This window comes from Sinocyclocheilus anshuiensis, unplaced genomic scaffold (genome assembly GCF_001515605.1).
Source record: "Sinocyclocheilus anshuiensis isolate Anshui unplaced genomic scaffold, SAMN03320099.WGS_v1.1 scaffold1360, whole genome shotgun sequence".
NCBI classification, from domain to species: domain Eukaryota; kingdom Metazoa; phylum Chordata; class Actinopteri; order Cypriniformes; family Cyprinidae; genus Sinocyclocheilus; species Sinocyclocheilus anshuiensis.
Window position 1 is genome coordinate 222,840 of NW_015546110.1, and position 27,319 is coordinate 250,158.

Consider the following 27,319-nt stretch of genomic DNA (forward strand, 5'->3'; position numbering starts at 1 on the left):
TGCTGTGTGGTATCGGCGTTTGGTATCGGGGCATTTTAACAAGTACGAGTACGAGTACAGGAGCTCAGTATCAGGCCCGATACCGGGTGCATCCCTACTTTTTTTATTGCTTTTTATTGAATTAAATTTATTTATTTTTATGAAACAGCTTGTATAATATTCAGTTATAAATAATACACTTAAAATGTAAATATATTATTTAATATTTATTATATTTAAAATAAACAGTCATGTTCTGTTTTATGCTGTTTTGAGTTGTGTATAAAACTGTATGGTTGCATGATAGTCATGATAGTTGAGCACACACACACACACACACACACACACACACTTGCACATACCAATATGTCGAGGCAGGCGGCTTTGAGCAGTGTGATCTGATCGGCGATAGTGAGTCCAGTGAAACCAGGAACTCGTTTGGCAAACTCCACGATTTTAATAATGCACTTAGTGGCCAGTTCACTGAACTTGTCCCAGAGACCCAGATCCAGGCGCACGCGGTGATCCGCACTGGAGTTCTGCAGACAACACACACAGCAATAGGGTTAAAACTAAATCTTCTGTCTAAACATGCATCACTTCAATACATACATGTTTATGGGTTGTGATTGTCAGTGTCTTTGGCTAAGACCTAAAATACTAAAAAAATACTCTACTCTAACAAATACTCAATACTCTAACATGAGTAACAGAATGAGTGAGGCATGACTGACTCTGAGGAGCGATTGCTTTGAGAGCAGCTGATGCTAATGTGTTTGTTTTCCAAGAGTTTACATTAAACAGCCCATCTGTTTCAGATCAGCAGTCTCACTCCTCCAGACCTCCCATGTTTGCACAGCAGTAACATCAACAGAAAGAGAGAAGAGGAATAATGCTCTTGTATTCTATATGAGCACTTAAACACTTATTGCTTGCGATGTTACAGTAGAGAAAAAAAAGCATTTCATTAAATAACAATAACGAGAATTGTGGTGAGAAATGTCCCATGCCGCAATATATATTATTTATTTAATTTTTTATTTTTTTTAGACAAAATATATGTGTATTTTTGTGTATTTTAAATGTATGGCAAATAGTTTAAATATTAGTTTAAATATTTAGTTTCAACCCTCATATATCAAAATGTTTTGCAAAATGTATTTCAGGGGCAATAAAATACATTTCCAATCTTATAGTAGCCTACATTTAGAGTAAATGCAAATGTGGAAGGAATATTATTTTAATTGAATTTTATTCAAATGTGATATATTTTCATGCATGTTACAGATAACAAATAAAGTTTTTCTTCAAATGTGACATACGTGAATATATTTTCTTTGATTGAAATACATAGCACAAAATGTATTTTTCATTTAAAAAAAATTATATTTTCAAAAATATGAATGAATGAATGAATGAATTAGGTATTTATATAACGCTTTCATTGTGTATTGCTATACACCCAAAGCGCTTTATAATCGTATGAGGGGAAATTAAAAAATATACAAAAAAATGGCCAAAAAAGATATTGGTAGAACAAATATATTTTGAAGTATATTTTAAATATATTTAAAATAATATATATAATATATATATATTTTTTTAAATTAAATATTAGTATATTTATATTACATTATATTATAATATTTAGTATAGTATAATAAATATTAAATATATATGTTTTTTGCCATATGGGGTGCTTCATTGTCTTCACTGGCTTTTTTTCTTTTGATTTTGGCATTAACTATTTTTGTGAGATTCAACCTAACATCTAATCAACATGCTGACCATGTGCCATATTAAACTGCACATAAACTAACATTCTAAATACATTTGAAAAATCACATGATGTTTAAAAGTATCGCTTTCTGTCAATTCTGAGATATCCCAAAAAGAAATAGCCAGGATCATTCCCGCTGGCCCCGGGTTCGATTCTGTCACTAGCCTTATTCATCAAAGAGAATGGTTTCCTGTGCTCTGGACTGAAAGCCGCAGGCTGTGAGATGCTCTGCGTGGATCTATTGTCTCGGGCTCAGATCAGTAAATATGATCTCTGCTTCAGAGAGAAGCATATCACAGCTGCCATTAAATCACTCTAAGAGAGTGGCGGCACATTTCGCTGAGAGACCTCACCAATGATTGGCAAACTAACCACAGAAAGACAAGCGGCCAGACTTTGATATTAAACCTACTTGTCTTCTTCCTCCCTGGGGCAAAGACGACACTGTTTGATTTCCCTTCCAATCTCAGTCAATTACCACACGGTCATAATTCAATAGAGCCAAACAAGGAAGTGGCCAGGGAATTCTAATTTCATTTAGCTACATTTATCCTAACAAATTAGACAACTTGCGACATTAGAAAATAAGCTGCCGATGTTAGAACGGGCGCAGTAGCACCGATCACACAAACAGTGCTAACAATGATGTAAAAGAGCACATGCTGCCTATGCAGCTAATATCCAGTCATCTCAAAACCACCTCCTTCAACCGAAGGCCACATATCAGCACTGTTTCATTTGATCTTTAAAGCTGCCAGGGTCATTTCTCATAACCATCACTGTCAATAAAGCATTATTCATTGTAGGACGGAAGCGCAGCTATCTCTCTCACCCGCCTGTGAACTCCTCAATCACTGAAGGACGAGATTTGAATATTTTACGGCATAATTGGAGCTTGAACCTAATCTGAGAGAGAGCAGCTTCTTTTCTGTTGCTTAATAAAAGCATGTCGGGAACCAATCGTGTGTAATAATGAGGAACTTCTCTCAGGCTGAGAGCGATGATAATTAGCCCTGATCCAGATTAAAGCCGTGTTTAAACACTCTTCGCTGCTGTTCAGGAAAACATCACCGCTAAGCGTGGCATATCTGTGCTTGTTTTGGGAGTAAGGGAGACAAGGAAAGATATAAACATCTTTAGCTTTTATCAGTACAAAATGACAGAAAATCATGCCAGCAGAAATGACTTACTAAGCTAACATACACAGGGCTTGACATGAACTTTTTTTTTTTTTCATAAAATTTTGTTGCTGGGAAATTATATTTTTTTATGATTAAATTTACTGCATACTATAATTTACTAAAATTGATTTACAGTTTTTTTTTTTTGTCTATATAAATGGCAGTTTTATTCCTTATTAAATGTGTCATCTTTTATATCAAATTCTTACATTTTATTAATAATTTCAGTTATTATATTTAGACACATTAGGTTAATGGCATTTAGATACATTTACTGTACACAGACAGTTTAATGATGCTGAAATGCATTAACAACGCAAAGTTACATCTGCATAAATGTTATGAGCCCAAGAATGTCTTTATAATTGGGTTTATTGAATCATTGACTCACCCAATTCATTCAAAAATGCCGAATCTTTTAGTAAGGAAAGGTGTGTTGTGAGGTGCTCTGGGCTAGAGACCTGCGCGGGACGGATTTTTCAGTCCCGCTCCCGCCCGTTCCCGCAAGATTCTGTCCCGCGCCCGCCCGCTCCCGCAGAAATATATCTTATCTGGTCCCGCTCCCGCCCGTGACATTCATGTTTTGTCCCGCTCCCGCCTGCATAAAAGTAATCTATATTTAAACACGTGTTATAAATAGAAACTCTGCCTAGCTTGCGCATGTCAATCATTTTAATGTTAATAGCTATTAGTTGTTCTTTTTGCTTTAGTGCAACAGATAAATAAAAATGTTTATGTTTTAGACACTTTATGTTTAGATAATTTCTATATTGCGGGAGTCCCGCGAATCATTTTATTCTCCCGCATCCCGCACACACACGAGTCTCTTCCCGCCCGCAGCCGCACTCGCCCATCAAGAGTTGCCCCACGCCGCACTCTGTTGTGTTGGGTCCCGCGGGTCCTGCGGTACTCCCGTGGGAGTGCAGGTCTCTACTCTGGGCCATACATAAGGGTACAGTGCAAGGAGAAACTATGAACGCCTTCAGGAGTTTATCATTCCCCTTTTCTCTGTCTGGTTTATTTACTGATTCTGTATTCTTTTCTTTTTTGTCACAGCTGTGCTGTGATCTTTGTTTGGAACTGTTTTTGTTAACCAAATCGAGAAAAACAATCAACATTGACAACATTGTGTCTAAAATGTAGGTCACTTAATATTAAAAGCCCTTTCAAAACCCTAAAAATCACTTTTGACCGAAAAATTTTACATTTTGAAATGTTAAAAATCGTAGCTTCATTGGAATGGTACGAAACTTGGTGACTTTTATGGCACTTGGTATGTGAACACACAAAAAATTGAGGGCATAATTCAAAAAAGCTAAGTGCTCATAAAAAAATAGTCACACTTATGGTCTTCGGTCAAAAATGACCAACCATAGGAAATGAATGGGAAATGGCAAAACAACTGAAAATACAGCATATTTTTGGGTGTACAATCTACCAATCCCCTACGATGCAGAAAAAATGAAGGGGTGAAACTCTAAAACATCTAGAGTGCAAAATCAACACACCAACACACACACACACACACACTATTCAAAAAACTGACACTTCAAATCAACATTTAAAACAACAAAAAATATAAACCTTGACAAAGAGTAGTCTTTGAGAATGCCTTAATATACATTTAAATCCACAACCTAATACAGTTCTTCTCGATTGCTAAAACACTATAACCAGGCTTTTGAACTAAAATTTCAAAACCATAACGCCATTTTTCAAAAAGCACACCCATCTTGCTGAACTATAAACACTATTCCCCTGCTTTAACACATGAGTCAGATTTGGTGAACTGTTACTGCAAAACTCTTAGAAAGCACTAGCATTCAATACTGTTCACTCAAGTCAGCATAGCTTGAGCTCAATTAGCACACAGTTACCCAGGTGGAAACACTAAGGGTCAAAATTGAACACACATCAATCAGATCCTTCAATAAATAGATAAAAGGGCTCAGTTCACTGAGCTTTGGAAAAATGGATCCACAGAGAAATGAAGGAATAGGTCGAAGAGGAATAGGAAGAGGAGGAGGAAGGAGAGGAAGAGGACGTGGTGAAGGAGGAGGGAGAGAAGGAGGATGTGGTGAAGGAGGAGGGAGAGGACGAGGACGTGGTGAAGGAGGAGGAGGGAGAAGAAGGGCAAAGAGACAAGCAGTCTCAGATGAAATTCGAGCAACCTTAGTTGACCATGTCCTTGTCCATGGTATGGCTATGAGGAAGGCAAGCCTGCCTAGACATATCAGTAGATGCATGCCAGGGGTGGATCAGGCATGCAAGAGGATTTTACCCTCGCTGCCTGGCTAGGGCCAATATAGCCTGTGATGTGGACTAGATTCTCTGGCCTGACCCAGAACAAAGACGGGATGCTGAGGCGGAAATTATTATTATGTTTTTTTTACAGTTGTGCTGTGTAGTACATGAATGAATAAAAATGTGCCAATGTATACATTGGTTGTGTCTTTTGTGTTCATGTGAAAAGGTTTTTGAGGGGGAGAACCACAAGCAACATAACTTACCAGCTTTGGATATATTGTTTTGAATTTATTGCACCAGTGTGTAATACGATTTTGTAGTGTGTGTGTTTTTGAAAGCTTGTGTGTGATGTCTGAGGGAAAAGTTTGGTTTTTCAGCAAGAGTGAATGGTTTTGAGTGTAGAGCTTCATTTTGACCTGAAAATAGGATGTTTGGGGAATTGGGTGAGACGTTATGGATTTGTGTTTACTGTTTTGAGAATACGAGGCATAGTTTCAAGAAATGTGCTTAAGCAATCGAGAAAAACTGTAAAAGTAAACAATTATGTGTAAAAACAACTAGGGAATTCACAAGCCTCTCTATAGAGTCCTATACAGGAATCCAGTGGTTACACCATGAAATTACAGGTTTTTCTTTCTTTGCTCTCACCAGGAGGTGCTAATCTGCCTTCAAAAATTGAATTTTAAAGGCCTAGTCTCCATTTTTAATCTGAGATACTGCATTAATCGAAAAATTATTTAAAAAAATTAGAGACATTTTTTGTACTATTTTCAATGTGAAAAATTGATAATTATTGCATAAATATTCATTATTACCATAAAATTCTCTCAATACAAAATAAAAAGGAAAAAATATTATTGAACAAAATATATTAGATTGATTTTACTGAAGAAAAAAAATAGTTAAATTTCAGGTGTCCTTTTGACTGCGAAGACCATGAGTGTGATTCACAAATAAAGACCGCACACTCGTTTGAACTCTTGCATAAAACAAATATCAAATTTGCACCGGTTCTAGGGAAAACTGCACTCTCTTGGTCGTGTCATGTTGCGTAACTAGGCTATATTCTATGTTATAAATATAAAAACTACCTTTTTACCACAGTATGTTTCATCTGTGTGCAGCTGTGTCCATTTGTTTTGATTTCTCTTTCACTTGTCCCTTCAAAAACCACTTGTACCAGACAAGCATCAATGTTGAGCTCTGTTAAACTATGTAAAATTCAGCCCTTCAAAGTGGCTAGTGGGAGTGACTGTGTTAGTTTCAGCACTGCTGAAATCCACGCGCATTTGAAGGGTTGGCGGGTGTTAATGTCAAGCCCTGAACAAAAAAAACGCTATATTGCCAAATGTATTGGGACACCCCCTTCTAATGTTCATTACTTTAGGTTTGACTACTTTAGTAATTTCCATGAGTACAAATCTTAATGTTGAAGCATATAATGATATTCTAGGGAATTGTGTGCTTCAAATTTTATAGCATCAGTTTGGACAGGACTAACATGACAATGCCTCTGTGTATAAGACAAGGTTCAAAAAGAAATGATTGATTGTGTCAGTGTGGAAGAACTTGACTGGTCTGAACACCTCTGCTGTGACTTTAAATGCAGAGCCAAAAACTCATCACCAAACACCAGTGACTTGTACATGCACTATATGGACAAAAGTATTGGGACACCCCCTTCTTTAGAACAGAAAAAGGCACTTCCAAAACTGTGACAACAAAGATGGAAACATAATTCATTCATTTAAAATTGTATTTCCATCTCTGTTGCAACAGTTTTGGAAGTGTCTAAAATTACTGTATCCATATGCTCATTTTCATAAGAGTGGTGCTGGACCGCACAAAACACATCACCACAATTCTGGGATGTTGCCAAGGTGTTGCTACATGGTTGCTCAAGTATTCTAAGTGGCCTTTATTCCACTGCTATGGAGTTCTGATCGGGTCCCTCTCCTTCATAGTAAGTCTATAGGATTCATCTTGAAATCTCATCTTGATCTTCAGAAATCATTCTCATATGCTGATTTATTATCAGTGCTGGAAACAGTGAACAGCATTTATTCAAAATATAAATATTTTCTAACAATATAAGTATTTATTATCACTTTGTATCAATTTAACACATCCTTGCAGAATAAAAGTATTCACTTCTTTTACAAAAAGAAAGAAAAAAAATTACCCAAACTTTTGAACAGTAGTGTGTATTGTTACAAAAGGTTTACATTTTAAATAAATGATGAGCAGAAGAGACTTCTTTAAAAGACATTACAAACCTTACTAATCCCAAAAGTTTGAACGGCAGTGTATATATTTATATATACATTTATCTGGAGTGCATGATCTCAGAATGTTTATTGGTATATCTTCCAAATAACACATTATTATGAACTTAATTCAAATGAAAATTATTCATATGAAAATTCATGCAGTCTCTTCTGCAGCTCTTTCTCAGGAGATATGTTCATTGTTAGAGAACATTGTCAGTCAGAGGGCTGGGTTTTTTTCAGCTTTTATTCAGGTATGCGCTCCAAAAATGGATAGAGATTTTCTCCCCATTCTTATTCCTATGCAATGTTAGGGTTAGGGTTAATGCTAAAGTGCTAGTTGACTCTTACCTGGAGGTCTAACTCTATTGGAACTGTCTCCTTATTTTGGCCGACTTTCAGAGGAGTCTTATTTTTGCAGATAGTTGATCAGCTGCTGCTTAGGCTTCCCTTGCATTTTTGCATGGCTCTACAGAGTCAGTGTAGCTGCGTCTTGTTCTGTGAGTTTGCAGTAGCTGTATTACTGAAGTCTGTGAATTATGTACGGTCGTCAGAGTTTTCTGTCATCCAGAATGCACAAAACAAGAAAAAGGCTGAGTGCCGAGCCACTTTGGTGTATATTTATCATAATTTGGCCACCATTACCGCGTGACTTTGTTTTTATATGCTCTCAACATACCAGACTAAAGTAGCAGATATTCATTATATCTATCCATATCCATGCTAAGACCTGCCTGCAGAATTCAGTCACCTACATAACCAGCGTTTTTATTCTTGGACCAACAGCATTTACTCTTTTGCCTGTGTGTGTGTGTGTGTGTGTGTGTGTCTGTGAATTGTGGGCACTTTCCATAGACTTCTCTTACTTTTATACTGACCAAACGATATGTTCTATCCCCTAACCCTAAACCTACCCCTTACAGAAAACTGTTTGCATTGTTACACTTTCAGATAAACATAATTTACTACTTTTAATTATTTTTTTGGCATTTGGTCCCCACAATGTAGCATAAACAAGTACAAACGTGTGTGTGTGTGTGTGTGTGTGTGTGTGTGTGTGTGCATCTCTCTCTTCACCTGACTGTACAACCAACACTCATCACTCCAGTCACAGTGCTGCTGTTCTGTGATGATTCACCACTGACCTTTTTCTCAGATTCAAATCCCTGCTGACAGCAGTTCGGCTTCAACATTTCTCACCATATCATCATAACTATATCACACACTAGAGGGGTCTAGTAAAGTCAAATTGACTAAAGTCAATTTTAAAAATAAATGTTAAATGTTCCATTCATCATTTCCACATAGCAAATATGCCTTGTATAATTCATAAAATTATTATTTTTTATTATACAACTTCTGTAAATGCCTTACAATTAAAACAATAATACTGAATTGTAAATACAAGGAAAACGTTTTTTAGTAGAGTACATTGGTGTCATTTGTATGTGGGACATGGCACCACCACTTTTTGCCAAATTGCACAGAAAAGCATCCCCAATCCCTCATACTTCATAACTTAAATCATACATGTAACATGAAATATATTTGTGCCAGACGTGTTCTGTTATGTACAGGACAGGACATCTAATTACTGCACATAGTTTGGTTGGTATAGATGTATGTACAGTATTTAGGTTGATTAGGCAATATTAAATAATATTTTGACTTGATTAAAACCAGTTAGATGTTAAGTTGTTATCAAACCATGTGCTTCAGGATAACGTTAGCCAGATGACAGCAAGATATTTTACTGTAGATAAATATCTCAAATCACAATGCGACAGTGAGTGTGTAAAGTGAATGAGTGTAAACTGTATGAATTAAAATGAGAGCCGCGCTGCTGTTTCTGATGTGCAGCAGCAAGTGTGTGAAATTTTCAGGGCAACCTACATTGCACGCCGATTTCCTATAAGGGCTTTGCAGAAAAGCTCACTTGAAACTTGAAATCAGGTAGAAATAGCTCTCTAAGGTAACAATCGCAGGTCACAGTTTTTTGTGGTGTGAAATCAGGGGCGTTTCCTCCGAGGAGGCAACGGAGGCAGTGTCTCCTCAAAAAATTGGATGAGACAATAATAGACATTACAAAAATAAAACAACGCAATTATTACTAAATATGACATTAACTTTTTCCATGCCAGCATTTTTGAAAAAAGTTGCCAGACACTTGCCAGCATTTTTGCTGATTTTCACAAAAATTTCATGGCCCCCAGAATATTTTCTTGTGTGAATATCTGAACATACAATACATCAAAATAAAGATCAGACCCTCTACTTTCAAAGTCTACTCTCTACCCTCTACTGTTTTATTCTAGCTTCAAGCATTGTTTTTTATCAACACTTGGATGTAGGTTTCATAAAAAAAATCAAAATTTTTAGCAAAAAGCTGAGAAAATCGTATTTTTATAAAATTTTATCAAAGCCTACTACATCTGGATCATATTCAGTAATATTATCAAAGCACAGATGCATGGCTTCCATCAGCACTCCCAAAGCTTGCACAGGCCTTTACCACTTTCTAGATTGACATTTCACTCTGTAACATTAGGCAGTTTTCATTTATACACGGTTAGTGTTGATGATCGCATTATTTTTCATATGCTTACATATGAGAACGCTGGTTTCTGCATCTTCCTCTTCCTGTAAAAATGCATAAAAACACTACAAAATGTATGATTAATATTAAAAATATGAAATAAAATAAAAAATAATATTGATAAAATATAAAGTAAAATCATAAAAATTATTTGTTTTCTCTTTTTATATAATGTTTATTTAACCAGGAAAATGTGACAACATTACAGGGACAGGGACATGAATTTATATATATATATATATAAATATATAAATAAAAACTACCTCTTCATTTTAAAACACCACCACACGGCACTGAGAGAATTTTTTCATAATTTTTAAGTAATGAGATTTGTGTATTCATGTGAGGTTACTGGACCTACAATATTATTGGTTAGATTTGACTGTTAAAGTCAATATGTGACCCTGGCCCACAAAACCAGTCATAAGGGTCAATTTTTTGAAATTGAGATTTATACATAATATGAAAGCTGAATAAATAAGCTTTCCATTGATGTATTTATATTGCATTTAATGCACTAAGAAGTGTCTAACAGTGCTCTGAAGATACACGTTTTGTCAGTATGTGTGTTAAGAATCGAACCCATGACTTTGGTGTTGGCAGAACCATACTCTACTAGTTGAGCTGCACTAAAATATATGTGTACAGTAAACAATGTGTTCAGGGATTACATCTAGTAAGTAGACATTTTTGCACTGACTTTCAACTGATTTATTACAAAACAATCCTACATTGAAATTTAATAAGAATCACAGCTAATAGAAAAGTATTGGAATTCTAGCACAAATAGTGCCCTTTCCTGAGAATTGAATCAACAACGAAAGCCACACCGGCATTCAGAACAAGACACAGCCTGTTATTAAAAGATGAGTGTTTGTGTATGTGAACACAAACCATGATTACCCACAATCCCCTGCTGCTGCTGAACTCCCGCTCAGAGCTCAGTTAATGGAGCAGTCACGTCAATCTGAGCCACCATACACTGAACTAATGCTATATTTACACACACTGCAGCTGCCATCTATCTCCACATGGAGCATACACTCGCTGTCAATAAAATCATCATAAAATCTCATCTGGAGTGGCTGTCATTCAGACAACACTCCCCCACATCTAGTCTTTACATGTCAGGGACTTTGCAGAGCTATCTTAAATAGGATCTACATGTCAGTGTGAATTACAATATAAAGTTCCCACAAGTGTAATGAGAGATTAATTATGTTTTTTTTTAAATACATATGATAAATCACAGTGAAATGGGGTGGGGCAATGACCCATGACATTTCTCTTTCAAAAAAATCCTGCAACATTTTAAATATTTTGGTGTTTGGAATATTACATGGTGGAAGACTGTAGAAAATACTGGCACCAATAGTTATTGTAAAACATTTCTATGTTGTGCTGCTCAAAGCATATTTGTTGTATGAGGTCAAGTTAATGCTAAATCCGAACATTTGTGTATGCTATATTTGTGTAAATATTTGCTGACAGTGTTTCTTCTCCTTACATACTCTATTTTTCTTTGCATTATTGTGTCAATTCCAGCACCCCTCTGCACTATTTATAATAAAAGCATTTTATATATATATATATATATATATATATATATATATAACAATTTATTCAAAATAATTGTCATGTTTGAGCTTCATAAATGACCCCCAGTGTGTTTTCATTTAACCCTCTGGTGCTCCTCACATGTCAGTGAAAAATGACTAAATTTGTATTATTTTTAATTATGTTAGTGTACTATATGTTGATAAGGTTTTTTTGTATTTTTTGGTACTAAAATTTATGGAACAGTTGATCCATTTGTCTTTTAACCACTTATAAAAAGTATAGACCTTAAACTGTCTTAAATCATGAATGCTTTGGAGTACAAAAAAGTATAAAAAAAAAAAAAAAGAAATAGAAGTTTATGAAAAATGCACAAAAAAATTTTTTTTTACCCTGACCCTCATGACAGTGTGACTTTAGCACTGAAATACGTCTCGGGCTGCCGCTGTATGAGTTCTTTAAGTGAGAGAGACCCACCGTGGTGTACTTGCCCAGCTGGCAGAGTGAGGGAAACGTCTCTTGGTGAGCTTTCTGTATCTTCTCGATGATGGTCTCTAGTTCTGCTGTCATCTCATAACTCTCGGCCAACTCCTGCTTTGGAATCTCCTTTTTCTTCTTATTCCTGTCATTCCGGACAGCTGAGAATGCAAAACAAAAAAATTTGGGACCAACAATTATTCAGACACTTCGACCTGACCATGTTTTGTTTAAGTGTTTTTTCTTTAATTGCTAATGCGAACTTTTTACACCACAGACTGAACAAAATTAAGCATCACTTGGTAATTTGTTGACCTAAAGTGGTATTATCTAATTGTGTACTTACATTTAACAGCTGACAGCTATCCAACCTAATTCATTATCAAAGTTATCTAACATTATCAAGATGAATTTGTTCTGACACAGTTTAACTCTAAGTTCTTATCATATTTTATTACCATTTTCTAAACTATAACGAATAAACTGTGATAATGTGAGAAATGTTGAAAGTGTCTGAATACATTTTGGTTTGACTGTATACATATACTGTATATAAATCAATTCTACAACCAACTAACTTGATGATTTCTTCAGATTTGGCCATAATGAGATATCATAACTATGCTGCCTACTGCATATTTTGCCCATATGTCTTTATGCCAGGAGTATACTTATGATACCTTACAAATGCTGCCTATAGGGTGTTGCTTGCTAGATTTTTGGAAAAGAGCTAAAATGTATAAAATAAGATGCACAGTACACAAATTATTTTATTAATATGCCTAACCTTTATTAATATGGCAAAACCTTCAGCAAAAGTTTTGTTTTATTTAGTTATTTATTGAAGATGCGATGAAAATCTACACCTACATTGGAAATTACAGTATATCAAACACGAGCATTACAGGGAAAAAAAATCATGTGCAGCACTGTACTAAATGTCAATGTGAGCAGTTTCATTTTTGAGATTTAAAAGAGAAAAAGAAACTCTTCAGTAATAGTTGTCAACCTCACTATTGTTATACTATGTCAGCACATAGTCACACAATATCAACAATGGAAAATTATTGCAGAATCGAACAGAAATGTTCTTTGCAGTTATAAATATGCTTCAATCCAAAGACTTCAGTAGGCTGATCCCCACTTCAAAAGAAGCATCGCTGTCAATGAAAGTGCAGCGTTTGGTCACGTCACATCATATTAGAGGCGTGTTATGAGACAGCCTTGATCTAGCCGAGGCGTTACAAACACTAAAGCTTCTATCTGTTAACACTGCGTATAAATTCAATGCCACGCCAGACACAGTGCACTGTGCAAGTGAATGTTGCTGGACTGTAGCGGGTTATTTACAGTCAGCGTTGGGAAGGTTACTTTGGAAATGTAATAGGTTACAGATTACAAGTTACTCTATTTAAAATGTAATAAGTAGAGTAAATATTTCAATTACTTTATTAATGTAACTGATTACATTTGATTACTTTTCTAAATGTCTAATGAATGTTGTCAACTGTTAATCATTTGGAAACATTTAAAGCAGGCAGGTTTAACATTACAGTAGTACTCAACACTGATTACTGTCAGACTTTCAAAAGCCTTCATCACTTGAATTAAGATTATAATAATGTAAATATAAAAACTGAAATTAGTACTGGGTCAAAATCAAGGTCAATAATTCACCTCTGTCACGGGAAAACTAATGTACCCCTAATGTGTATAACAATTACGGCCCTTAAACAAACAAAAAAAAAAAGATACCTGTTTTGAAGATCAAATGGCTTTTAATGAGAATAATGCATAACACAAATATTGTATTTGTACTCCTCGAACATATCCAATACTGTAGCTTTCTTTTGCACTAAACCAAAGACTCCTACAGCTCCATGCAAATGTTCCACAATATGGGAACGTAACAAATACTGTGGCTTCCATCCCGTCGGCACAGCATCAAACCGCATCTGTAGACGTATGTCAAGGTCGATGAAGCACACTGCTCTATTATTCAGCTACAAGCTGGAGCCCAGTCATCGGCCAGCATTATTAATCCAGAAGAGGCTGATGAAGTTCGCACTGCTGCTTGAGATCATTAAGGAGAGAACACCTGGTGTTGTGGAGGGCCGTCTGGGGACCGTCCTGTTTCATTAAGCCTCGGAGGGGCTCATCTTTGAAGCTGCTCTCTGCAGGAGAGGAGTCTCAGACAATACAGACAAAACAAGGCAAAGATCTTTCTCAACAACGCCAACCCTAAATCAGACCTCCGCAAACAATCCTGATGAAATTCAAAGCAAGTTCGGTCGGCCGCTGTTGTTATTGCAGTCCCCCAGAGAGACTGTAGCAGCCATGGCTGATAATGAAACTGATACCAATTTTCTCACATATCTGCCCTAGTAAAAGCAGAGGTCCTTAAAAAGATTTATATTAGAAGAGATTTATTTATAAGGGCTCTAACAAGTACTGACCTAATTACAACAAATGATTAATATGGTACTTTAAGTAGGAAGATTGTTGCATTGTTAAAAGTAGAAAAGAGTACACTCATATAATTATATACAGTGTATTCAGAAAGTATTCAGCCTTATGCAAATACATTTATTTATTTATTTTTACATCAGTCTACACTCCATATACCCCATAATGACAAAGCAAAAACCAGACTTATGATAACTTTGAAATTGATTCTTTCTCTCTATAAGAAATAAACTGAAACATCACATTGACACATGCACTAAACTTCTTTGCAGTTTTAACAGTTAGCTCAGCTGGGTCCACTGATCTATAAGAGAGAACTTGATTGCTCATAACATCATAACAAGTAAAGCCACTGCACCACCACATTGGTATTCTCCATAGCATGCCCATGCATTCTGCTGAATTACTAGTAAATCATCTGATTTTAATTAGTACAATTGCTCACTTTTATTTTAAGGTCCAATTCTCGGTATTAACAAACCAATAACTATGACTTTTGCCTCAATAAACTCCTCTAATTTGCTGCTTATTAATAGTTAGTAAGGTAGTTGTTAAGTTTAGGATTAGGGATGTAGAATATGGTCATGCAGAACATGTGCTTTATAAGCACTAATAAACAGCTGATATGTTAATAATAGGCATGCTAATAAGCAACTTGTTAATAGTGAGAACTGGTCCCTATACTAAAGTGTTACCATAAACTTTCCCTAACAAGTCCCCGTTCGTCATTTATATTTATTACAATAGTGAACATCAGATCAGCAGACGTGTGAGACTCCTTAACACATGTATTACTGTAAAAACGTCAAAGTGTTTATACTGAAATCTGAATGAAGATTTATGTTAACCATATATACCTTAGTTTGGCCTACAGTTAATCACAGTGGATAGTTGGTTATGTTTTGTAATATGACATTGTTTTTATTCAAACGGTGTCTGTAAATGATTAAACAATGATTTCATTAACAGCATGTATTCATCTGTGAGATGTAACTATCGGAGTAAATATGAGTAAATTCAATAGATTGGACAACTGATTTGGAAAGACATAAGCCGTAAGAGCTGAAAATGTCTATTGAAGCAAAAATCAAGCCTTTAGGCCAAAAGAAGTCTCTGCAGAGCTCAGAATCAGGATTGTGTCAAGGCACAGATCTGGGGGAGGCTACAAAAAATCTGCTGGACGGAAGGCTCCCAAGACTACAGTGGCCTCCATTATTCTTAAAGGGGTCATCGGATGCCCATTTTCCACAAGTTGATATGATTGTTTAGGGTCTTAATGAAAAGTCTGTAACATACTTTGGTTAAAATTTCTCAATGGTAGTGTAAAACAACACCCTTTTTACCCTTTTCAGAGCAAGCCATATTGTTGCATGCCGCTTTAAATGCAAATGAGCTCTGCTTAGGGATGGGTAGATCGACACCTAGTGTCGACACACGTTTCGAGTTTTTGACACACTAGTGCTTCGAAACAGTGTTCCGGCACACTGCTTGAAATGAGGCTGTCACATGACCTGTGAAAACGAAGTTTTGTTAGCTCACTGACACGTCACGCTAGGCTCAAATACAAAGCGTGTCGATTGCGCTGTCCCATACCCGCGGCCCATTTAGTGCAATGTTATAGTTATATCAGTCAGCATGCCTATATGTATTGTGGCGAGTTGCCAGCAGCTCATCATATGTCTCCCCTGGTAACAAACACAATGATGGCAGTCAGCTGGGAGTCAATCATCAGTCAATCTCCTAGACAAGGCTTTAAACCTCAGTGGAAACAGAAGAGGGAGAGATTCTTCTCTAGACTGAAGCTAACACTTGTGCTTTTGTTTCTTTTCCAGAGAGTGACTGAAAGAAGTTTGCTGTTATGGATCCTCCACAGGCAGATCGCTTCATATACTGATTCCTGCCTGTTCAGAAGACTTTCACCCACTCTCAGCTGGACCACAAACACTCTTTCACTGGCGAACATCCATAAGGATGACTACTTCAATGAATGTACTGGAGGAGTACAGTCAAGCTTCCCCGGGCTGGTTTCCTTGCGTTTGCTCACTTGTAAATAAACACACCCTCCGGGTTGAACTTATTTCCTCGTGTCAGTTCTCCTTTTTCCCCTCAGGAACCCGCTACATTGGTGGAGAATGTGGGCAAGGCGGAGCCTAGACAGCACAGTTGGGCAACACCTGATGATGTCATCCCCTCTCGCTCGCAAAAGTTCATGAAAACCCGCACTGGGACGGAGGAACGACGGGGACGGCCTCCCAACCACAATATGGGTAAGTGATGTTTCTTATATTGCCATTTACCCTGTGGTTGGTTGAGGCTGTCGACAAAAACCCGGTTTCTCTGTCCCTGTTCTGGTGCAGTGCGAGAGGGAGAACTGCCCGGAGAGGAATCCACGCCCCATCCCGCCGGATGTGGCGAGTCGGCTGCCTCCCCCCTAATTCTCATCATCACCCTGTCCCTTAATCACTGCCCTTCGCCAGGCTCTCGACAGGCGTGAGTGCATGAGAGAGGAGGGGTGCAGAATCATCCAGGTCTGGCGGCGTGTGATGAGGCACACCTGAAGAATGGAGCCTCGTCACCACTGCTGTTAAATGCCGAGCGCGCCTCTCCTCGAGAGACCGGTCTTTTCCCCGTGCATGCAAGTGCAAGTTGTGTCCTAGTGGGTCCAGGAAGGGTGCGTAGAGGGATTCCTGCACCGCCAGAGCTGTGAGCTGCCGGACCCGCGGTCCAGATTTAGGACGCACCCATGACTCTGCCGACGGGCTTGGATGCTGGGCTCCCCTGCAGTGCCAGAACCAGGCACTGTCCTCCAGTGCCGTGGGCCAGGGAAGAAGCCGCCACCCCTCGCGCCCTGGCCGTGCGGCCGCTGGACTCTGCCCCTTACCTGGACCCCTCTTTCCTGAACACTACCTGTTCACTATTTCCCTGCACAATGAGGACACCAGATCCCTTCTTTATTTTGGACACTTTATTCCCATTTCTGGACACTTTGTTGATTTTGTTTAATAAAAGCCTCTCCGAGGCCTGACACCACACCCACTGTGTCTGTCGTTTGCTCCTCCCGCCACAGTATGTAGAGGTTTTAATGTGGTGTATTGTTGTTAATTATAGTACTATTAAAAACAATGACATGTGAATGTCTGTTGACTAGGGGTGGAAATTTAACCGTACGGTTCTCCACACACGGTTCGGCACACACTAGGACCGCGGTTCAACTTCAATCTGACAACGCATCTGTAATATGGTTTGTTATTCTGGCTTCCCAATACATTACAACAACAGCGATGTGAAAAAAAAAAACGTGGACAACCATTCACTCTTGTTCAATGCGAATGCCGTATGCTGGAATATGAGCATATAGTCCGTCATCCCCTGGGTGCTGATAGCGCGCGCGCGCACAAGTGAGACCTGAACAGCACACGTTGATCTCGGTGTTTAAGCTAAACCCGTTTAAGCTTTGCTAGTTTAAACATTTAAGAGCCAGAGGATGCGAGCTCGCGCGCGCAGTGAGAAGATTTGTGTGTGCGCTCATCAGAAGCGCGCAAACCAGCACCTCAGAACGCAAGCAAATATTAAGCTCTCTCTGAAGTACTGTGTTTAAATGGACAAATTCACACAAAAATTGTCAAAATGCCCGTCTTGTTAAGTATCCTATAGCAGACCTAGCCGGCTGAACGTAGTGCATCAGTGCATTCTCTTAAAGTGACAGCACTTTCTTAATATTAATCAAACAGCAACAACAAAGAAATCACTCACTGCTCTTGATTGAATAGCTTTTGTAACTTTAATAAAGATTAATCTTTAATTTATACAGGTAAAGTTTAGAAGTTTAGAAGGTGAAAAGACACAAGTTTGATGCAAGTAAAAATTATATGAACAAAGTCTTTATTGTCATTGTACAGGTGCCTCTCAATAAATTAGAATGTCGTGGAAAAGTTCATTTATTTCAGTAATTCAACTCAAATTGTGAAAAAACTCTATCGCTGCACACACACATGCCGCCTTGCTATGACACATAGGCTTATAGACAATTAAACCTTACAATGACATCCCAATGAACAAAACAACTAAATGATACAGTTGGTGATGGCAGAGTAGAGCACTGTGTCAAAAGCTTCGAAGCATCAATGCAGTTTGTTGTAAAAGCCTCACTGCTTCAAAACCTTGTTCGGCACATCCCTAGCTCTGCTCACCCTGCCCCTCTCTTCCGAGCCGCTCTCTGAGAGACGGTAAAATTTAGCCGCATTCATCGTGAAACTTGGTAAATAGCACGTTATGAGGAAAGGCGATTTGCAAAGATTCATAAAAAAACCTTATACTCATTTCTTCTGTAGGTGAAGCTGGATCACGAATGATTCGCACCAACATAGACACATTTAGGTAGATTGGGGGCGCATTCCCTTCAGAAACAAATGTAATCCACTGCATGTTCAGCGGCTCAGATGTCGGGAGTAAATGACGACTGCTATGTTCATTATTACATCCAACAACAGAACACCTCAATCACTTAGGAGACATCGCTATGGAGCCATTCTTGTCTACATCTGCTCCGGTGGTGAAACAATGGCGGACTGATGACTAACTCAGGGCGGGTCTAAGGTAAGACGGCCATGCCAATCAACTATCGTGGGAGTGGCCTTCGTCCGTGTGACGTCACACAGACAAGAAGCTGAGAACGGCTTGATTTGAGAATGGGGTAAAAATTTTAGTAGATTTAAAAAAAACACTGGCTGGATTTTTATCATTATAGGGTGGTTGTGTACACACACTGCCACACACACATTTATGTTCAAACAACTTGTAAAAGTGCATGTAGCATCCGATGACCCTTTTAAATGGAGTAAAAATGAAACAATCAGGACTCTTTCTAGAGCTGGATGCCCAGCCAAACTGAGCGATAAGAGAAGAAGTGCTTTGGAAAGAGAGGTGCCCAACAGCAGGATGGCCACTGTGTGGAGATAAGAGAAACGTGCAGAAGGACAATCATCACTTTGCCGATCTGAGATTTATGGCAGAGTGGCCAGATTGAAGCCTCTCCTCAGTGCATGACACATGAAAGCCTGCTTGGAAGTTGCAAAATTGCACCTCAAGAACCTCCAAGTGTCATATCTACAGAAAACCAGGTGCCAAGCATCACCTGCATAATACCATCCCAACAGTGAGGTACGGTGGAGGTAGCAGGGGTGTTTTTCAGTGGCAGGGTCAGGGAAACTGGTCGTGGTAGATGGAAGTTATTTAGGGACAAATCTGTGAATGTCCTTGAGTGGCCCAGCCAGAGCCTGGACCTGAACTGACACGGACAGTACCAACACGCTCTCACTCCCAACTCGTCACATATTGATGCTTGGTCAGGACCCCTTTTTGTCGCTTTTTGACACTCAAGGTACCCCCTTTTCGATGTGTGGGGTCCTCCATTGTTTTCAGTTGTTCGTTTTAATTTAATGGTTTGCATGCATTTGTAAAATATAAAAATAATTTTTTATAAATGTATACTTTCATTGGAGCACCTAACCCCACCCCTACCCTAAACCTACCCACTTCTGAACAATATAAAACACGTAACAGGCAAATATAAGTACAGTCACAGGTATTTACTGTAAAAACGGACCATAATAAAAGCAGTATAAAAGCATTAAAAAAAAGTCGTGTTGCATTCCAAGTCTTCTGAAGCCATACGATGTCTTTATGCGAAGAAGAGCGTAAAACATGTTTTAATCGCTCAAAATGATCCCGCTCCGTTAATGCGTTCACATCTCATTCAAAAAGATACTCCCGACCATAGCATGACGCAATCGGTCACGAGACACACAAGAAGCGGTGATGGCGATCGCGTTTATTCCTCTCACAAATCAATCGTTTTGCCTCGGAAGACTTGGAATATTAATACTTTTTGAATAAATGATGACTGTAGTTGTATCTGCCTGTTATATCTTGTGTTTTATTCACAAGAATAATCAATCAACAAATCAATTTTGCTTGGTTGGAACACCAGCTACGTTAATTATGTCTCTATTTGTTTCTCTGTTTCTGCTGGGATTGACATCCCGTGGTAACTAGGATTTACACAAGCTTCAGTCTGGATCCAGAACACCTGAAGAGGCTGATATTTTTCTCCCTCTAATCTGGTTCCAGACTAGCATACTGTATCATAGCTCATGTAATGCTTCTCCTGATAAGAGTGAACAATTTTCTCCAGGTGTGGAAATGTGAGAAGAATTCAGATTGTGCTTTGTATCTTTTACAGTCTCTGGCGATACATATCCCATACATCCTGTATATAGAATGCAGGTAGGAACAGTAGCCTACACTTAAAAATTTTAATTCTGTCATCATTTTCTTAAAACCATGTCATTCCAAAACCCGTATACGTTTTTTTTTTTTTTTCCTGTGGAATACAAAAGCAACATTTTTGAACAATCTATTTCCATATAAGGACATTTCATAGCGACCACAATTTCTGATTTGATGCCATTGATGCCAAATGGCATGCAGTTTGCAGTTTGAATATGTAAAATCGAAAATGAGATTTTTTGGGGGGCCGTTCCTCACTCAAAGCTATTATATGTATTCAGAAGACTAATACAGAACTAATATATAAAATATAGCATATGAGCCAAATTTATGGTGCTTTTATGTGATTGATTGATTGATTGATTGATTGATTGATTGACAGACTCAACAAGTTCTCACTCCCAACTTGTCACATATTGAAGCTTGGTCAGGACAACTTGGAGTCGCTTTTTGATCCTCAAGGTACCCCTTTAGCATAATTTTTTGACGTGCAGGGACCTCCATTGTTTTCAGTTGTTTGTCTTAATTTATTGGTGTGCATGCATTTGTAAAAAATATAAATAATTTTATATAAATTTTACTTTCATTGGAGCACCTAACCCCACCCCTACCCTAAACCTACCCACTTCTGAACAATATAAAACAGGTAACAGGCAAATATAAGTGCAGTCACAGGTATTTCTTGCAAAAACTGACGATAAACAAGCAGTATAAAAGCATTACAAACAAGTCGTGTTGCATTCCAAGTCTTCTGAAGCCATACGATGTCTTTATGCGAAGAAGAGAGTAAAACATAAGGTTTTAATTGCTGAAAATGATCCCGCTCCATTAACGTGCTCACATCTCATTCAAAAAGATACTTCCTTACTTTAGCATGACGCAATCAATCACGAGACACACAAGAGCCAATAGCATTTCAAAAAGGCTGATTCATTCATTCAAAGAGACGTAATGAAACGCTGTTGAAATCATTTGAACTTTGAGCGCCACTTTAGAAGGCTCAGCTGACCAGCTATGCGTCGATGCTAAGACAGAGATTTCGCTTTCCTTGGACATGACAACCTATTTTCACAAATATATATGACTCGGCCTGGAGGACAGACGCAAGTAATCGCACGCACTCAGTCGATCTCTCTCTCATTCACTGTCTGTTTAGGCTTGTTAAGTGCAAATCTACGGAGCCTCTGTACAAATCAGCATGGTACACATTATGTTATCATTACTAACTTGTTTAATATTCAGTCCACATGCATGAAGTGTAAAACGAGAAGGGCATAACCTTACAAAAAAAGAAAACACGCAAAAATCGCGGTTGCTGCGGTTCTTGCATTCCTCTGCGGTTAGCTCGTCAATAGCGCGGTATTGCGATATTGCGGTTATCGCGACAGCCCTAGTTGTATCTGCCTGTTATATCTTGTGTTTTATTGACAAATGGTAGGTTTAGGGGCAGGGGTTGGGCTATGTGCTCATAAATTTGTAAACAGTGTAATATAAATGAAACTGTTGTGACTGTTAACACTGAAAAATCACACCCCAACATATATGCAATAATGACAATATTATTACCCAATATATAATTTAATCATGATGATAAAATTCCCAGTGCCTTTCGTGTCAACATATTGACACCAAGGGTTTCTTATTTAAAGCAATGGAGGACCCTGTGTGTAAAAAAGTGATGCCAAAGGGTCCTGACCAAACGTCAATATGTGACGAGTTGGGAGTGAGAATGTGTACAGTACATCCAACCTGACAGAGCTTGAGAGGATCTGCAGAGAAGAAAGGCAGAAAATCCCTAAATACAGGATTGTTGCATTATACCCAAAAAGACTTGAAGCTGTAATTGCTGCCAATGGTGCTTCAGCTATGTACAGCTAAGGGTCTGAATAATAATGCAATTTGATATTTTAACAAATTCGCAGCCAAATCATTACAGCAAATTAGATTTTTGAAAGATTGTTTTCTTTTAACTCAGCTAAGAGGTCACATCAGCATTTTATTGGTAACAAGTCTTCACATGATACACGACTTTAAAGATCAAAGTTCACCAAACTTGAAATTTGTAACATAGAAGTGCAAAACCTTTATTCTTTTATTTAATTTTTTACCACATTTTACAGTGATCTTAAAAAAAATAATTAAAAAAAACCCTTCAAGGACAATAAAATATAAAATAAGAAGTAGAAGTAAATAACAAGTTGAATTAAATGTGTCTGTGTTTGTAGGGGTTCTCTGGACTGGTACAGTACTGACTGCATGCACCTGCGTGAAATCACCTGCACACACACCATTCTGAAGACAATCAATTAAACCTTCATTTGAAGAACTTCCTACACAAACACTCACAGTGCACTCCACAAACAGTTTTTAATGTTTCCTGAACAGAACAAAGATACAAACTCACACAAAATAATAACAATAATAATAATATTCCAAAATAAAAGCCTAACTCAAGGCAGTAACAATTTAAACAATATATGTTATTTGTGAACTTCTGTTCAGCTATTCTTTTTAATAATTAACTTTTAACTATTTTGTAATTTTTTCAGGTCATCAAGTCATCAAAGCTCTGTAAATATTGGTCACAGACATGGAGATTTATTTTAAATTTCCAAACCAAGCATTTCAAATCTTATTTTGACATAACAAAATGGTAATATATAGAGTTGTTTACTTATTTTTTACTTAAATTAGTCTTCCCATTAACACCATTATATTATATTGTTCATGCAAACTGTTTCACGAATGCGGAACACGCACGAACAAAAAGAGGCGGGATTTATAGCACGAACCAATCACAGCCAAATATAACCAATCATATCCAATCATATCGCTATGGAGGCATTGCCTTTCCCCCATTTGTTCTCAATTACCCTCCACCAAAGTCACGGCACGCTATGGGGTGTCTGTTAAAACTCAATGGGCTCAGGGGAGGCAAGAGATACACCGACTCCTGCTGTAACTTTACCTGCTGCTGTCGCTGTTTCTTTAGAAAAACGAGTGGTTTATACACTTTTAATGATTTTTTTGGGTAATATTGGCTTTGTTCTATTTTTCTACTATGATTTTTTTCTTATCCAATATTTTGAGGAGTCACTGCCTCCCTTGACTCCTTGGAGAAAGCAATTCCAGAAAGCAAGGTTAGCTTACCATCTGCTAAAGCCTGAACTCTCGGTTGACTATGGAAACAGACGCTAAGAAAAAACGTGCCATACTACTTCTTTCCTCTTCTCCCGCTCAAAGGCTATGTGCATATCACCACCTAATTGGTGGTTGTGAAAACATTTTTCATTTCTTTTTTCATTTAATCTTTAATCCTTGGGAATAAGAATTATATTGTTAGTTTGATGCTAATTATATAATAAGTCATATCAGATATGTATTTTTATTATAGAAATATATTATAGAAAATGCAGATCCATGATGTTTGAGATGATAATAAAATATAATAAATATATATAATAAAATGAACATTACCTTGTAATAATAGAGTTTCATAATTTATACAGATAACTATTACACTGTAAACAATCAAAAGTTGAGAAAACTTAAAAGTTTAAATCAACCAGCTTCAGGGGATTTTTGAGTTTTCGCAACTTGTATTCAGTTTATGCAACAAAAACTTGAGAAAATAAAAAAATCTCCTACAAAGAAAAAAAAAAAAAAAAGTTGAGAAAACTAAAAAATCTCCTGAAGCTGGTTGCCTTAAACTTTTAAGTTTTCTCAACTTTTGATTTTTTACAGTGTATATATGGCAATACAATAAATATAATAACCATATGTAGGGGGTCTACAAGTTCTATTTCGCAAAAGCTTTTATTTTGAAATTTGACATGGGCGCCGCCATTTTCTTCTCTGGTGTATGTGTGACGAATGCATGGAGAGAGTGAGAGAGAAAGGAGAGGAGCAGCGGCGAACTGATGAAGGATGTGCCGATTTTTGAACTTTTTATTACATTAAAAAGTTGCGTTTAGGCTGGTGACATACATTAGAGCCGCATGACGTTGCTTCTAAGTCTCCGTTTGTCTTAACAAGCCTGTTATTCATAGTGACGAAACAAGTTTTCGTCATGCTCGTGCGTGAAGCTGGGCGACAGGTCTGTTAGAATTTATTAAGTTATTCAGCGTTGGAGTTGAATACTCCTGTGTTTTTGTGTGTGTTTTGCATCCAGATTTTAGTTTTTGTTAGTTCAAATGAACTCAAAATGTGGTGGATGCCATTGCTTATTTTTGTGAGGAGAGTTGGCTGATTCGTTGGATGGGATCGTGTATTGTTTGTATTCTCGGGCTGATCTCCGTTGGACAGGATTGCGGCCTCGTAGGATCGAGTTGTAGCCTTCAAGATCACGGGGACAATCGTTGGGAATCATATAGTGAAGGAACATTACCCTGCCTTAAGCATCTTTGGTTCCATCTGGACATTCCATTTGATGAGACGGCATGGGGGAGGGGAAAATTGGCTCTTCATTAATTGTTTTTTTTTAGTTGTATGATTTTGTTATTGTTTTACATTTATCTATCTTTATTCTTGGGTTGATGTTTGTTCATTTGTTTGATCTTGTTTTAGTTTTGTAATGTTATATGTTAGGTGTGAAGTGTTTGTCTCCCATCTTGTGTTATGATGGGCCTTTTCTTTCCTTTAAAAGCTGATGCTTTGTTCCCTGTGTTAGGTCAGTTTGGTTCTGTTAGTTTGCTTTGCATGTTTGTTGTTTTGACCTCATTATTCCCCTTATGTTAATGTATGTGAACTGATCCTTTGTTTGGGTTCAATTAAACCTTCATTTGGAACGTTCAGATCCCACAAGTCGAGATCTTTAACCACCTTACCACAGCATTTCCTCTAGGTTCAGCTGTTCTTTCTGGTTATTCTGATACTTGTCTTTCTCTTTCACCTGGTGTCATGGTGTCCTTCAGTGTGTGTTGTGGTATTATTAATGAGACATGACCAGCACACTCTCGCTCTAGCAGTGTGGCTGACCATCTGTGCGTGTCCAGTACAGATGCAGCAGCAAATAAATGCAATATTTCTGAAACCCAGAATGCATCGCTGCGGAGAGTTGAGTGTCATGTGTATGTTCTGTTCCATTTGACTCTTATTTTGATATGTATTTCTATTTCCTTTAGGCTCTGGGTTTCCATTGTTTAGTCCCTCTGCTCTCTTGCTTAGTTGGCTCATTTTCCTGTGTATTTAATTCCTTGTGTTTTCAGTTCAGTTTGTTGGTTCTCATTGCATTTTGGTGTGCTTTCGCATTTTTTCCTATGCTCCTGTGAGTTTTGTTTCCCTTTATTAAAGTTAAACGGCTGCAGACAGATCCTTTTCTCACCTTGTTTGAACCCACTGTGACACTGAGGTCCATGCAAGGTTATTGCATTTTTTAATTAGTTTTATTTTAATACCATTTCAGGATTACTCTATATTGGAATGTAGCTTTAGTCAGTTTTAGTTGTGGTAATTATGGTGAAGAAGTCAGTCGAGGATTGCGTGCAGCCAGTGCTGTTCCACTGCAGGAGCGACCGATCAAACAGTGGTGTAATGATGATGGTGGTCTGGGGAAGATAAAGTGCTGGCCATCTCCTCATGGATCTAAACGTGGACAGCTGGAGTTCTGCTGCTCAAGTGCTCTGTGTATCTGTCTATCATTCAGCTGTGAAATGCTAGAGATAATCTCAGTGAGGTCATTACAGGCTCTTGACGGCTGCTAATACTAGCGAGACAGAGAGAGTAAAATAACAAGGTGGGTGGGAGATTATGAGCTAATGGCTTGACTGTTACTCAGTTTCAGAAGTGTCTTGCTCCTTGACAGTGATACAGTCTTACAGGCCTATTCACATCAAGAGAGGTGCAGCAATGTGAATCTCCAATGAAAATTCTGATGATTAATTCAACTGAATTAAAGAAAAATATTACTACATAATTTATAACGAGTCAACTACATAATGCAACTACAGAATATGGATGTGCCTAAAGCTGAATACAGTACCTTATTCAGAAAGGCACAGAGAATGATTTCAAAATGATTCATTACTAACGAACAGAAAACCAACGAGTCAAGGCTTGAATGCAATGCATACATTCTGTTTATAATCTCTTCAACATGTGTTATTCATGCTGCAATAAGAGCAATGTGTTGTTGACCATTTAGGCACTGCGTCTTGATTTACTGATGTATAAAACAACAAAGTAGTTCAGAAATACAGTGTTCAGCTTGTTTTAAAATGTAGCTACAAATCCAGTGTTGCTTCACACAAAATAAGCATTGCAGCGCAATTCCATTAATCAAAATAAATAACTGTGATTACAATTTCAAGGGAAAATTATTGATAATTTAGGTGAAGTTTTGATGCAAAAATTTGGTGCTTTAAATATTCCATTTAAATGAACTTAATACATCTGTTCAGATCGACTTAATCATTTTGCACACCGTCAATGCAACATATATATATATATATATATATATATATATATATATATATATATACAC

General features: G+C 37.6%; 1 protein-coding gene across 1 annotated transcript in view; it reads right to left on the bottom strand.

Annotated features, from left to right (window-relative positions):
• Positions 1–27,319, bottom strand: part of LOC107700643 (retinoic acid receptor beta-like) — a 114,404-nt gene that overhangs the window by 21,301 nt on the left and 65,784 nt on the right. Inside the window, exons 4-5 of the mRNA XM_016502376.1 lie at positions 12,085–12,245; positions 342–518 (exon numbers count right to left, since the gene is read on the bottom strand). Coding sequence (XP_016357862.1) covers positions 342–518; positions 12,085–12,245 — 338 coding nt within the window. The remainder of the gene's footprint in view (positions 1–341; positions 519–12,084; positions 12,246–27,319) is intronic.